Source organism: Phoca vitulina, unplaced genomic scaffold (genome assembly GCF_004348235.1).
Source record: "Phoca vitulina isolate PV1807 unplaced genomic scaffold, GSC_HSeal_1.0 scaffold111, whole genome shotgun sequence".
Taxonomy (NCBI): domain Eukaryota; kingdom Metazoa; phylum Chordata; class Mammalia; order Carnivora; family Phocidae; genus Phoca; species Phoca vitulina.
This window is the reverse complement of record NW_022589814.1, coordinates 551,646-567,048: the sequence shown is the minus strand read 5'-3', so window position 1 is coordinate 567,048 and position 15,403 is coordinate 551,646. Positions and strand designations below refer to the sequence as shown.

The following is a 15,403-nucleotide window of genomic DNA, read 5'->3' as shown; positions in this document are numbered from 1 at the left end:
GACATGGGTAGAGATATGGTTGTGTTGGAGAGCGAATCGGTAGGGGGTGGTATGAAAGGGTGGGTAAATGGATAAAATGATAAAGGATAGTTAGGCAAGTGGATTAGCTGATTAGGCGGTGAGTGAGTAGATGGGGGACAGGTTAGTGGGTGGGTGGTTAGGTGTTTAGCTGGGAGGGAATAGGTGTGGGGCATATTATTTAAGATCCGGCCCCTCCCTCACCTTGACCCGGAAGCGGATGAGTGCTAGCCTCACGCAGTGGCTCAGGCAGGCCGGTGGCAGGAACCAGGCCCGTGGAGGAGGGGTGCCCTTGTTGCCCACGTGTCCCACGATCAGTTGCGCTGTCTGCCGCTCGGCCTGGCACCGACGGCCCCATTCGGCCAGCCGGTCCTTTCCCAGGCCCCCGGGGAACATGACCACCAGCTCCAGGCCGTCGCCGCCGGGATAGGCACAAGCCTGGCATAGCGCTGACAAGTAGCCCAGCATGGCGTTCCATTGGCCGCCACACACCCAATCCGTCTGGTAGCCACCATAAAGCCGCGGAAGCGCGGAGCCCGCGTCCACAAGCACCCGGGCCCCGGGCAGCGGAGGGGGCGGCGGCGGCGGCGGCGGTGGCGGGTGCAGCCCAGGGTGCGCCTGGCCGTGGTGGTGGAAGTGGTGAGCGGGGTGATGGTGCCGAGTCGGCCCCGCGCCCCCGGAGTAGGCACCCAAGGCAGCGGGCGGGAGCGGCGGTTGCAGAGGCGCGGAGCCTCTGGCGGCGCGTGGAGCCCCGGGCGCTAGCGCTGCCGTAGGCGGCAGCTGACGATGCTGGTGCTGTTGCTGCTGGCGCGAGACCGTGCGCGCGAGTTTGAGGAGGTCCACGGGCACCACGGCCCCGGGACAGCGCTTCTCCAGGAACTCTTGGAAGCCCTGGACGCCCATGCTTCGTCGGTGGGCAGACGAGACAGCGGCTGCGCGAGCAGGTTAGGCGGCGATCTGGGCGCGAAGCTGGGGGCGGGCGCGTGCGCACTCCGCGGGGGGCGAGGGGGCGGGAAAAGGATTCCCGAGGGGAGGGGTGAGCGAGCGAGGGGATGAGGGCGGGGTGGGGAGGAGACCACAGATTGGATTTGGGTGGGGAGAAGGGGTGAGGCCGATAGGACTCAGGAGAGGCTGGGAGGATAAAAGCGATGACAGGCTCTAGTGACTTCTCTTTTTTTTTTTCCCCCCTCTCCGGCCGCTCTTCACCGCTTCAAAAGGGGTGAAGCCTCTTCCTTCCACCTCCGGGAGCCATGTTGCCTCGTCTTCTCTATGGTACACGCTTTCTAGCTGGGGGAGGGGGAGCGGGGCAGGGAGGAGGGGCATCCTGGGAGTTGTAGTCTTCTCTATGGCCTCAGGATGCAGTCGAGGAACAAGATTACCACCGCTTGCTGCCCTTGCGGTCACAGGATCCGAGGTGGCGGGGCGTGAAACGTGTTTAGGATTTGCACGCCAATTCCCTGCATCCGCCGAGTTGCTTCAGGCTATTTACCAGGAAAAGGAGTTGGGGGAGAAGTGATGCATCATGGGAAAGGAAGTAGAGTGGATTGAGTTCAGCTATAAACAACGCTAAAATTCCCGAGGAGGGAGCGTTTTCCTTGCCGGGGGGAAAAATAATATGCGTAGCTTTTAATGAATGAGATGGGACACATATGAAACGTAAAAGTGCTAACCAACTTTTCTGTAGTAATCCACTTAACTTTTAACACCGTAATTCTTCGAAGAGTTCTTGGCCCCAATTTATGAGTGGTGAAATTGACATTATTTACCCAACGGAATGCAGAGACAAAGTGAAATTATCACTTTTTTTTTCAGAATGTCTTTGGTCAGGGAAATAAGCACCAACACAAATTAAACTTCAAGTTGTACCTTTCCACTACTCACAGAGCTACAGTGTCCTATAGTTAGGACCTTTGTTTCCAAACCTCTTTGTGAATCTGTCAGGGAGCTCTTGCAGAATAACTGCAAGGGCTACAATTTCAGACGTAACAGAATCATAATCTTTTGGAAAAATCGATTTTCAGCACGCTTCTAAGTTGATTCTGATGTAGCACCAGTCTTCTGACTGCCTTTTAAGGCCCACTCTTAGCAGGAGGAGGGCAGAAAACAAGATCTGTTTTGTAATAGCGAGTAGTAGCCAGATCTGGCTTGGAAAATAATGAAAGATGGGAGATAATAGCAGGCAGAGTTAGAATGCAAAGGTGCAGAACCCAAGAGTAGTTAAGATGAATGAAGTTTGAGAACAGTCTAGTAGGATGCAAAAGCTGAAAATGCTTCAAGCTCCAAAAAGGAATTTATCATAAAAGAACAGTGCAGATAGAACAAGCTAGATTGGCAAGGAATAAATAGATGGTGAAGCAGTGCACATAGGTAACTCTTTGAAAATGAGCAGTGGCTTGAAGGGATGAAAGATGGAAAGAACAGAGGTTTTCTAGTACAGTGAACACCTATTGGATTGTCTCTCAGCCCTCCTTTTCTGAGAATTGACCCTCCTCCCATTGACAGAGTTACAGCAAAAACTGTCATGTTCTTATAACCATAGCTGAATGGGTCAAAGGTAGACAAATAATCCAAGCTGGGTCAGTCAGAATCTCATTTCCTATAAAGTTGGAATTGGACCAGAGAGATCAGTTTTTCTCTAAGCATAAAACTTGGAAGCTATCAGCAATTTTACCACCAGAGGGACAGAAGTAAAATATACTGCTCTACAGAAAGAGAAGAAAAATGCAGATTCTCAGCACAGAGATGAGAGAGAGTCTTCTTTGTGTTTAAGTTCCAGGGTCTTTATCATTCCTGAAGCATTCTTGGTCCTTGGTTTCTGTGAGGCAATCCCATATCCTATTACTACTTTTCAGACAGAATTGGGTTAGAAACTACTTAGGACCAAAAAAACAAAAAATAAAAACCAAAAAACCTTCAAGAACTGATATGAGAAATGGAGTGTGGCAATTTACAGACCCTAAAATATGGAACTGGCAGAGATTGGAGATCTCCCACAGCAGTTAACAGCAAGTTGGCATTCTGTGTTACTTGGCAGTTAAGCAGTTGCTTATTGCTCTTGGCACTCAAAACAGAGCAGCCCCTCTGCCTGTATCAAGAGATCTGCAATTGCTGAGTGTCCGATATTCATGGGCTTTGCTGATTTAGAGCAGTAGAACTCTGATGTCAAACGTTTCACTGATTAGGAAATTGGCATCTAGGTAATTGGAATGAGGTTATCTGTATAAGCCTCCAGAGATTCCTTATTCTCCAAGCCCCCGCAAATGTGATGATGCCTCCCTCTGTAAATGCATTCAGCTGGAATGCAAGGAAGAGAGGGTAGGTGTAACATACCCACAGCAGATCAGAAAAGAGAGATGGGGCGCCTGGGTTGCTCAGTCAGTTAAGCGCCAGACTTCATTTTGGCTCAGGTTGTGATTTCAGGTCATGGGATCAAGCCCCGCGTTGGGCTCGGCGCTCAGTGTGGAGTCTGCTTCTCCCTCTCCCTCTCTCTCACTCTCATAAATAAAATCTTTAAAGAGAAAGACGCCTCATAGCCTTGAACTCAGCCTATTATTATCTACCCAAGCTCTGAACTGCAGACCTTGAGCAGAATGCCAGGGGGAATAAGTTAAAACATTAGATAGAGTGCTAAGAGATAGAAGCTGCAACAGGATGAGCCAGGTTATTCCCTTTAGTAGATCTGAAGATTCAAAGAGCATAATTTGACAAGGTTCTTGGACTTGTTATTAGCATTCTGAGTCCCCTCAAATGAAATCCCCAGGCAGTCAAATGAGGTTTTGAGGAAGTTGTATCACTAGAAAATCATATCTAGTGAGTAGGGACCACGAGTCAGAACAGTGATTTTCAAGGTATGGTCCCGGGACCAGCACATCAGCTTCACCTACAAACTGTTAGAAATTCTCAGGCCTCACCTCAGGCCTCCAGAATCAGAAACTCTGTGAGTGGGGCCAGCAATCTGATTTTTAAGTAATGTCAAAATAAACAAAACTCAACATTAGTTAAAGCAGTGAAAACTGGGTGATGGGTATTAAGGAGGGCACTTGTGATGAACAGTGAGTGTTATATATAAGTGATGAATCACTAAATTCTACTCCTGAAACCAGTTTTACCATATATGTTAACTAGAATTTAAATAAAAACTTGAAATTAAAAAAAGAGCAGTGAAAACGGATTTTATTCAGTAACTACTGCCAGCAGGGGAAAAAGCTGGGCTCTGTTCCCACTTGTGCAGAGGTGACTGGGCGTTGTAAAGTGAGGATGAGGGAGGACAGAGAAGGAGGGGGCAGGGCCTCAAGGAGAGTCAGAGAAGTGAAAAATTACCAAAAGTGGGTAAGAGTGCAAAAGCGATTAGGCCAGCTAGGTCTGCTAGCTGGCACTTACGGAAGTTAGGGTGCTATCCTACAGAGACTTTGAGATAGAGGCCCTAGCCTTTCTGATGATTACATTTCAAAGGAATGGCTCTCAGATCTTTAAGAAGTATCTTTCTGAGTTGTAAGAGATACATATACATCTCAAGGGGACAGGGGAAGAACTCACAGTTGTAAGCCCTTTTTAGTAAATGCTCTAAAAAAGGGAGGTCAGGGGCCTATCTTTAAGTGTTGGCTAGAGCAAACTGTAAGTTCTGACAGCCCTGAGCTTTCCAGATGGGAAATGGGTCATCTCAGGGACTAGCCTTAGGCTTCCAGAAGCCATACTAAAGTTTGGTCAAGTCTCTTGGCACAGGTGTTTGAAGGGAGTGTTTGTGTTGAGAAAAGTTTTTGCAGGTCTCTCACCTCCAGGTGACTGTAATGCACTCTCAAGTTTGAGAATCACTGCTCTTCTAGAACATGCCCTAGGTCCAAGTACAGACTGGTTAAGTGAGAGGGTGCATCAGTAAATTGACTCGCATAAGTTTTTCTATGCCCGTAATTTATTTCCTTTATTCCTATCCAGGTGGAAATGGTGCATACTTGGACCTGGTGGCTGATAATGGTGTGCCCCTCTCCTTTCCTAAAAGGGAATTTTGATCATGGTTAATCTATTTCTGTATTTCTCATGTTAGATCTATTGGTGGCAGTTAAGTTTACTAAAGGTTGCATGATCAAGAGGAGTCACATTTAGGTTGTCACTGAAGTAGATGAGGAAGGGGCATGTCTATGCCATGCCATTGCTTCTGGATGCAGAAGTTGCATGTGACTTGCATTTATCCGTGGATTCTGTTAGGTATGGGCATTTTTGGAATTGTAGCTATGGGGAAAATGGCATGTGTTTATGGGCAGTTAAGAGGAGGAGTATAGGTAAACATCTGTTGTTTTGTCTTCCCAGTACCCCTTTTCTACCACCTTCTCTACCTTATCCTCATAGTTGCAGCAGGAGCCATCCTTTATGTACCTTCACAGAGAATTTGGGATTGAGCTGGAGAAGAGATGAAAAATCCTGGCTGCATTCAAGCACCTGATTTATTTGTTCCTAAGGTCCATCTGCATTATCCCTGGGTTTTGTGAGACACCACCATCTTTATAATAAATTCCTCTTTTTGTTTAAGCTTGTTCAAATTGGATTTCTATTACTTGTACACAAGAGTCTTAACATACCTAATACAGGAGAAACTTTAGGCCAGAGAGGGTAGAGATAACATAGGCCAAAGCCCTGAAAGCAGAAGGGGATAGATGTCACAGAATAGTAGTTAAGGGGCGTGCTTTGGAGCCAAGATCTGGGTTCCAATACTAGTTCAACTCCTTATTAGCTATCTAACTTTAACAAGTTACTTAGCCTCTTGATCCCTTACTGTATCTGTGAAATAGGGACTCATTAATTCATTCAACAGATTTGGTACCTACTACGTGCCAGGAATAAAGCTGGACGCTGGGAGAAAGCAGTTTTCAGCAGTCGAGGAGCTTAGAAGGGAGATGGTAATGATACTTACCTCAGAAGCTTGTGGAGATTAAATGATGTAGAGTGCTTAGCATAATAACTGGCACAGTACGCACCTAATTAATCTTCATTCTTATCATGAAGGGTGGAGAGAAGCATAAAGAGTTTGCCTGGAGAGTTCACATTGGACTCAGTCTTCTGATATCTTCCACTTAAGTAGCAACTAGCTATTCAGTTTCTGCAAGGGGCCCACTTAGCTTTTTCTATTGCCCAGAACCTTGGGGCCTCTTTGAGAGGCTATAAGCTCATATGGTTATAGGAAATAGTTCATTAGAAGGTCTAATGAGGCTGCCATATTTCTTGTTTTTCTTGAACCAGCAACTGGCTAATAGCAGGCAGGGAAGTCATTTGATTAGTAAACAATGACAGTGGTTCTCAACCCTAATTACATTAATATGTGGATGTAACAATACTGGTTGTAGGGGTGGAGCACAGACACATTTATTATTTTAAATTGTGGTAAAATACATACAACAAAATTTACCATCTTAAACCATTTTTAAGTGTACAATTCAATAGTGTTAAGTACACTCACATTGTTGTGCTTTACATAGATTACATAGCTCCCCAGGTGATTTTAATATGCAGTCAGGGTTGAGAACCTCTGAGCTGGAATGGAGAAACCTTACAAATACTGGTTTAATTCCTGAGGGTCTTTCCTCATTTGTAACACACATGTGAGCTAGTCCTTTCCAATTCTTCATCTATCTATCACAAGGTCCTGCTCCTATTTGGACCATTACCTATGCTGTACATCTTTATTTCTGTGTTGAGCTTCTGTTGTAAGACCCCACTCTATTTTCCCCAACTACTACTATTACTTCAGCTCCTTCTAAACTCTTTAGGCACAGACAGTTCTGCCATCTCTTTCTTTTATCTAGTGGTGCACATTTTAAATGGGTTTTATATTGTCTTATCCCCCAACTTAAACACTTTCAACTCTGGACCTCACTCTGTTACATCATCTAGGACCTTTTGGGCCAATACCTAATCTCTTCCACCAAGAGATCTCACACTGACTCACAAGTTGGGTTCAGTTTTGTCACCTGTTTCCTCTTCTCTTAAAATAGTGATAATGTAAGGTCCCTTGAGTAGTCATTACTATTATTTGAGCAAACCTACTACGTACCAGGTATAGTGCTAACTGAGCCCTTTATATGCTTTTTCATTTAGTCTGGAAACAATCCAACTGAGGCAGCTATCCTTTTTACAGAAAAGGAAATTGAGGTGTTAAAGTTAAGCAGTTTTCCCAAGTTCACAAAGCCAGAATACAACTCTGGGTCTGTTGGACTCTAAAAAGTCTATCTGTATTAACTGTAATAAGAATGAGGTCCCATTTCCAAACCAGCCTGATTTCCCAAGTACAAGTTTAGTGTGAAAGTCACCAGAGATATCTCACAATAAACATAATTAGCAAATTAGGGATGGAGGTAGCTGCTTTTGCATATCTCATTTAGTACAACCACCACATTTTACAAATGAGACAGTGGAGGTTTGAGAGGTCTATGAATCAAAACCCATGCTTGTTCCACTATGTACCTTGTATCCTTCCTTTAGGGAATCATCGAAGATAGAATGCCTCAGAGTTACTGGGTCAATAAATAAAGGTAATAGATTTTTTAAAAAATATTTTTTAAATCCTCAGCTAACCTTGGATATTTTTGATAGGTCTCTTAACTCTTCCTCCAGGGCTGGTTGCATAAACATATGCACAATTCTTCTAAGTTATCAAGTGAACAAATGATCGGACCTCATTTGGCAGTTTCCCAAGTCATTGTAGTGTGGTAAATGAGAGATGTGGGAGGGAAATTTCCAAATGTACTTTTTTCCTAAAGATGTACCATAAACATTGTCACTATGAAAGGAAATTCCTTAATATGTTTGTGCAAAGGGCACATTTTGAATCCTTGTTTGTACTATAAACACATACTTCTACTCCTAAAATTATAAAACAAGCACTGGATATAACCTCATGAAAGACATGTAAAAAGAGCACCTACTAATCCTAATAATAGATGAAAACTTATTGTAAATGTATGTGGATTATTTTTCCTACAGTATATCTGAGAGTTGTATGGCCTGGGTTTTTTCCTATGAGCTTGGGAGTCAGACAGACCTGGGTTTGGATCCAGGCTTCACCATTTCCTAGCTGTGTTAACCATGGCAAATTCTTTAATCTCTCTGATCCATAAATTTTCTCTGTAGAGATAGTAACAGACTCAGCTTATAGGATTGTTTTATGAATTAAAAATATCACAGGTAAAAGCCTAGATAACACAATAGGTACTCAGAAAATCATAGTGACTGTTACAATTATAGCTCATTGATAAGAGTGGTGAAGAGGTAAACTCAAAATTTGCTAGAGCTATATATCAAGAGGTAACCAACGGCTTGGTTAGTTTGTTCAGTCAGCATAATCTATAGGACTAAATCTTTTAAATCTGCTAAAAATTACATTTGATAAATGAAGAACCAGTTTAAGCCAGGTGATTGCAGTGACTATGAAAGCATTTTAATAAGATACTGTACTCATTTTATAACACAGCCTTTATTTTCTGTTTCAAAACAAAATTTCCAAGAAACAAAACAAAATACTTACAATGGTTGGGTACAAATGAAATAAAAATCACAGTTTCAAAGAACCAAAATCAGACAACTGCTTAAAGGCAGATCACTTGGTTTACAAAAAAAAAAAAAAAAAAAAAAAGTTAATGTCAAGAAGGATTAAAATTAAGTTTAACAACATTCTATATAATGCTACATTCCCCAATTAAGAAAGGAGAGTTCACATATACAACTAAATGTTAAGAGTAAAGAAGTGGCTGAAATTCTGCATACTTCATAGTAAATTATGCATGAAAGTTTATTAACTGCATAAACTTCCTGAGTGGCTCCCATGCTGCACTAGGTCTACATGCTTAATATTCATATCAAACAAATTACAGCTTTAAGTGATTGAGCATGACAGACCTTGAACAACTGCACTTTCCGATCAGTCACTATTTCTGCTGAGGGTATGTTCTGGACCACAAACCTCAATCTGAAATCTTAACTTATAGTGGAAAAGAAATGCAACTTAAAAACAAAAACAAAAACCTGGAAGGATGACAAGCACGCATTTAGGAGTTTATTTTACACCCATTTTTTTTTCTCAAGAGCCCAGTTTCTCTCTTCCCTTCTTGCTTGACTTTTAGCCTTTTTGAGTTTTTTTTTTTAATTAAAAGAAAACCTTCCAGAATGGAAACTGTTGGTTTGTACAGTCTTCCAACTATCTCAGTTGAAAATAATGTCAGTGTCACCTAGCCACTATTCCAGGCCCCTGCCTATGTTGGCTATGAAGGACCCTGACCAATGTTTGTGTTCATCCTTCACATACAAAGACTATTTCCATGGTGAACTGAAAGCATTTGGCTCCATCAAAATTTCATACTAATTGTAAAGGATTTTACCAAGTTTGAGTGTCACAATTTTACAGTCTGGATTGGTTTTAAAAAAATGAACACCAGAAATTACATTTATCAAACCAATGGCCTTTTCTACAACACACCCCCCTCTCTGATTCATCTTCAAAACAAAGGGGGGATTAAAAAAAGTCCCAAGGACACTACAGAATGAAAAAATGAACAATCTATTCTAGAAAATGGCCTGCACACCACCTCAAATCTCAAGTTTCTCTAAACCAAACAGAAGATTAAATAACTGAATCCCAAACTGATGGCAAACATACTTCAGGAATGTATTTGTGCATGAAGCCTGAAATACAGTATTTGCTAACATTAAATATTCTGTAGTGTTATACAGTAAACATGTGAAACAAGGAACGTGTGGCTTACAAACAGTAGCTGAGTGTTCTGGAAAAAGAAAAGGAATGCATCATTTCATCATTCAGAAAAGACAGCAAAGAAGAAAGTCAATGCCTCCAATAAACTTTAGAGATTGGATAAACAGTTACCACCAACTACGATTCAACTAAAAGCATACAGCCATTTTAAGGTAAGAAAATACCACTGCAAATACCTAGCAGTATGCTAATATGCTGAATGACAGGCCACTGCTGTAGGATTGAGCAAATATGTCACTGTGGTAGTTAAAGCAATTTCAACCCATAGCCCTTTAGGCACACAGACGAGAAATGCATCTTTAATAAAAGATGCAAAGTTACAGGCACTGGACTGTCTAATTTAGATACTTTCTTACCATTTATTTTAGGACTGACTCCTAAAACTAGGTCCTACATTGCCACCAGCTGGATTTATTTCTCTGCTCTCCTTCCCCAAATCCCCAAAGCTTATTCTGCAGAGGCACGTGGCTCTCATCACTTAAACACAGATTGGTGGCAGAGTGGTGGTCCCTCTCATCTCGAACTCATGGTTAGCACTGGGACTAGGAGGCAGGCCAGATGTATAACCTGAAAGAATACTGAGAATCTAGGCAAAAAAGCAAGTTTCACAGGCAGTGTTTACTTCTGCACCCCCAAACAGCACTGAAAACGAGGTAGATAAACAAAAGTAATTGGACTGGATTTAAATCTGGGGTTCTAAAATGATACATCCCATCATACTGTACATAACACTCCACACTCAATCCAAAAATCACAGCGGAAAAGTGCCTTTTAAACTTTCACAGATAATTTTGCTGTCAAACCATGAGAATTCATGCTTGATATAAAATTGGCAAGAAAAGGATGAAAAACAATGGGTATTTGTTATATTACAGCAAATTACCTTAAATAGAGATTCAAGACTGCTACAAATATACATAGGGTTATTTTCGTTAGATTTACACCAATACTGGTTTCATAGTCTTATGATGTTACACCCAACTTCACAAACATAGCAGCATGTACTTCATGATGAAATGCTCACATTGCCACATATGGAGATACAGTACTATTCATAAGACTTGTACTTTGAGAAGTAAACATGGTGGTTGGACACACAGACTATTCCCCAAATAAATTTTACAAGCAGGATGGTTTAGTACAACCTCTTTCTGCTACAAAAAGGAAAATGAAAAGGACAGGTTTGTGTGGTTTTTTGGAAATGGGTAGAAGGCCCTTGTTATATAGTAGGCTCTTTGTTAAGTAAGAAGGGAATTTCTGAGCTTCACCTCAAGAGTTAATTGTTTCTGGGGAGGAAAATTACCTCAGCAAGGATGAAAACAGCACTATTATATGAATTAGCAAAATTATGAAATAATGTAAAACCCCTACATAGAAAACTAGCCAATATTTACAGTCAAAGTGACTATAATCTGAATCAAACATTTAAGTAATGGGAAAAAAAATAAAAACCCACAGTGATGTGAATAACACTGTTTTCTTCATTTCTGCACAAACTCACTTTTTTCTGTATTTTTAAACTTATACATGTTACATATACATAATGTATACATAACATATGTTAACCCAACGACTGCGGTCAGCATGGAGACAGCAGTACACTATTCACCATCTTCAAACTTTAGAAGACTACTTTTCTTTCCAGCAAAAAATCTGAAAAGATTCTAAATATTACAAGGCACTGCAAAAGTCTGCAGGCAAATGAATGATGAATTATACATAAAACAGAGGTGGTGGCAAATGTGGGACATCTGATGTAGAGCAGCCATTAATAAATGTAATTGTGCATGTCATCCATGGAGGTTTTTTCATCCTGGGGTACACTGTTTAAAAGGATTACATCTAGAGAGGAAGGGATCTTAAAACCTGCAGAATTTTCACTTTATAGGTTGTAAGTCTTAATGTAATTACACAAAGCCAACTCTTATAATGAAACACGAGCAGTTTTAAAGAATTACGGATTTTAGGTGCATTGTTTTTGTACACATGGAAAACACTGCAATGCAAGCATTTGCATTACACTAATGTCCTAAAATCACTGCAACTTGCAAACCAATACTGTAGAAGAAATTTGAAGAATCTGTACATAAGATTTAGAAAGACTCACCCAAACCAGAGTATGTTTTATGAAAAGAAACTGTGGCTCTTATCAACAGCAATTCTGAAAATGCTGCTTTAGACACCCCCAAAGAATAGTGACAGAATCTTTATGGTGGTTAGTGTGATCCTCAGGTAAGCAATACCAGAAACATTTTTTTGAAAAAGGGTACTGAATGTCACAAAGTAGACTATGCAAAAAAAAAAAAAAAAAAAAAAAAGTTCACCTATTAAGTTTTCCTCATCACCTGGCAAGCTCATAGGGTAAAAATTTTAGAGGAACATGGAGGAAAATCTGTTAAAAGAAATGTTGGGTGGTAATTTGGAATGTTTACCAGTAGACAGAACTCATTATCAGGTAAATGTGTACTAGAAATGACCTTGAAATTTTCAGAGTGGAAAGTAAACATGTATATGTGGTAGTTGATTAATTCCATGTAAGAATTCCATTTGGGTTTCACAGACTGAGCATTAGGTAACTCTGTGACCAGCCTTTTAAGATTACTATAGTTAGCCTTCTTGAAAATCAAAAGTGTATATTTTGACATTGCCTCACCTCCTAAAACTGGATAAAACCCAGTAAAGTGCAACTTGACAGTGATCTCTCTCAGATTCTAAAGAGGCTGCCAAAATCATCTAAGATCTAAAATCATTTAGGATGCTATATATACTAACAAGAAATTATAACAACTAAAAAAATGGCAACCCCCCCCCCCAAAAAAAAAAAGCTAAGGGCAACTTAAATAGTGTCCTTCGAGGGTCTACTATCTCACTGCAGGACAGTGTATACCCCACATCTTAGAACCCTGTAAAGCCAGTGTTTCATGTGTAAGTCTCAAAACCTACAACCTACTGTGTCAAGTACATTTTACTTCAGAAGAATGGGTCAATAGAGGTGTAACTTGAATCCTCTTTGTTAGGAATACAAAGATTCCCCCAAAATGAGACTCATATCAGCTGCAATATATCCCTTGCAAAAGAATGCAAGCCAAACCAATGCCTCTCAGATGCTCAAAAACAATGTAGTGTGCACATGAGAAACAAGGAGATAGCTGCTTTGAATTACTATTGAAATCCTAAAGCAGCTACAGTATCTGCAGAATCAAGGAACTGTTACAGTTCTGTTTTTTCCTTTCTCTCCGCCTCACCTAGAACAAGGCTTCACTCCTCCTGCTGTGACGACGGGAAGAAAATCACATTAAAAAGGGCTCATGGTCTATATTGGTTGACAAAGTTATTCTAATTTTATATACCAAAACGTTTCCTGCAGCAAGTTACCCTGCCTTCTGTGAAAGGTAAACCTAACATAAACATGTGAAGAATCCCATAAGACTCCGGCTGTTGGAGGGTCTCACTTCGTCCACGTTTGGGGAATATCAATTTAAATAGTTTTTATACATTTTAAAGTATCATCCAGCTGCAGATAGCAGCAGTAAAAAATGGGGGCTTCTCAGCAATTCATGGAAAGTGTCCTGGAAATGGTAATGCTCCAGCTGAGCTTATTAAAGCATTCTGAACGGTATTTTTAAAAAATCAAGTATCAAAGAGGATAGGATTTGAAGTGAAAAAACATTTCTGTGTGCAGTGTTCTATGTACAAACTGCACAGTTCTACAGAATGATGAGCTATATAAAATACCACAATGGAACAAAAAAAAAATATAGTGGAAAGTAAACTCAAATGAGGGAAAATATGGCAGAACCCAAGAAGAAGAACGTTTAGTATCTTAGGTGTCCTGAAAATAATTCTGAAAAAAATCTCCCTTTTCTTCATCATCTACTCTGATTCATTTGGGACCAGGAGGGATCGCGGATGGATTCTGCACTGATGAAGCTGGAAACGCCTGTAAATTCATTCCCGGCTGGAATGGTCCCCCAGATTGAGTAGGAATTACTACAGACTGTTGCGGTGTTCCTGAAATTCCTACCCACTGTACTGGGTACCCTGGCCCCCCCACAGCATTATACTGACAAACATGGGGCATTCCATATGATGATAATGGCCCAGGAAATGAAGGGAGTGGGAGTCCTTGTGGCAAGGAGGTTGGGACAGCTCCACGGATTTGGGACAGAGAAGAAATCCATGTTGGTGTGTAGCCCATAGTAGATGGAGTATTCTAACAAAAACAAAAATAAAAACAAAAGATCAGTTCATTTGGTCGATGCTTTTACCCATCTATATTCCTTCCTAATCTTTCTGGCTTACTCTTCCTATTATTACTATAAGACGCTACATTTCTGTGTGCCAAGCATTGTTGCATACCTTATTTCATTTCCTCTTCATTACTGCCCTGCAAGGTAGGCATTTTCAGATAAAGAAATTGAAGATCAAAACTGCTGACACCCAATATCACTAAGCAACTTGATAGTGAGGTGAGGATTTGAATAGAGTTCCAGCTAACTCCAAGGACCCTGCTAAATCTCTGTTCACAGTTCAGTGTTGTCTCATTTCTTTATGTTAGCACTACTCTTCTATTTTTATTTCCTCTTCCTAGCCCCATGAATTCTCTCATTCAGCACCACAGACAACAGACCAGCTTACTACGTAATTCTCTGGAGACAGAGGAGCATGATTTAGTGTGGCACAGGGGAAAGAGCCTGGCATATATAGTAGGTGCTCAACAAATGTCACCTCCCCACCCACTTCTACTCATTGCCTTAAAGTCTAACGTTCCTATTGCATTTTTGGAAGTTTAAACTCAAGAGCATTATGTTTTTGGCAGTACTGTGAAAATATATTCCTGCCTGACTCTCCTTATCATGTCCTATTGCGAGTATGCATATCTCTCGAGATTACTGAAATCTTATGCATATGGTAATAGTAAGTCTAACGGAAGTAAATAATTCTCACTTAAAGTAGAGTTTGGTATCAGTCTCAAATGCTTAGTTCTTCTAGGTTGAATAGTCAAGCTAAAAGCCTTTCAAATAAACTGAAACTAAAAGGCTTTTGCTTGACTCAAGAATGAATGACCATATCTCTTGATGTGAAAAAACACATTTATTTCAAGTTCAGTAATCCCTTCTTCATATCAGTGTTTTTGTTCTGTTAAAGTAAAATTAAATTTAATACTTCTGATTCAAAAGGGCACATATAGTATGATTGCATTTTTATAAAGTCATTTCCATGTATCCATATACAGACAGAAAGATATCTGAAATGTTGTTTACCTAAAGTTAGTGACAATTATTTCTAGGTAGTGGGATTTGAAGGGGCTATTTTAAGATTTGTACTTTTCTGCATTTATTAAATTCTATAATGAACATTATTTTACAAACAATAATGTGATTTTTATTTTTAAAAAAGACAATGGAGATGACTTGTTATACTTAACCTTCTTCTGCATATTTCAAAGGAATTTGAGATTCAAATGACCTATGGTCTTTCCTCTACCAAAACACACTGCCTACTCATGTTCCACATCTTGGTGATTGGTACGCTTGAATGATAGCCAGTAATGGCAGCCAGAAACCTAGTCTTGACACCTTCCCTCTTGCCATACATCCACTCCATACTAAATCTTGTCCCTTTTCTCTC

The 15,403-nt window shown here is 40.8% G+C and overlaps 2 protein-coding genes and 1 long non-coding RNA gene across 14 annotated transcripts in view; 1 reads left to right on the top strand and 2 right to left on the bottom strand.

Annotated features, from left to right (window-relative positions):
* Window positions 1-957, bottom strand: part of FAM120C (family with sequence similarity 120C) — a 103,780-nt gene extending 102,823 nt beyond the window's left edge. For 2 of the 3 annotated variants that reach the window (XM_032398182.1, XM_032398184.1), the window contains exon 1: window positions 223-957. In XM_032398182.1, the coding sequence (XP_032254073.1) occupies window positions 223-921 (699 nt within the window). In that variant the 5' untranslated portion in view covers window positions 922-957. The remainder of the gene's footprint in view (window positions 1-222) is intronic. The other variant, XM_032398183.1, reaches the window with a different exon arrangement.
* LOC116628087 lies at window positions 870-6,326 on the top strand. Its single transcript, XR_004298567.1, has 3 exons — window positions 870-962; window positions 1,236-1,290; window positions 5,362-6,326. It is a non-coding gene; the product is annotated as an uncharacterized LOC116628087 (long non-coding RNA).
* Window positions 6,327-9,917: 3,591 nt separating this feature from the next.
* WNK3 (WNK lysine deficient protein kinase 3) overlaps window positions 9,918-15,403 on the bottom strand; it is a 168,817-nt gene continuing 163,331 nt past the window's right edge. For all 10 annotated transcript variants that reach the window (XM_032398172.1, XM_032398175.1, XM_032398176.1 and 7 more), the window contains one exon: window positions 9,918-13,985. In XM_032398172.1, the coding sequence (XP_032254063.1) occupies window positions 13,656-13,985 (330 nt within the window). In that variant the 3' untranslated portion in view covers window positions 9,918-13,655. The remainder of the gene's footprint in view (window positions 13,986-15,403) is intronic.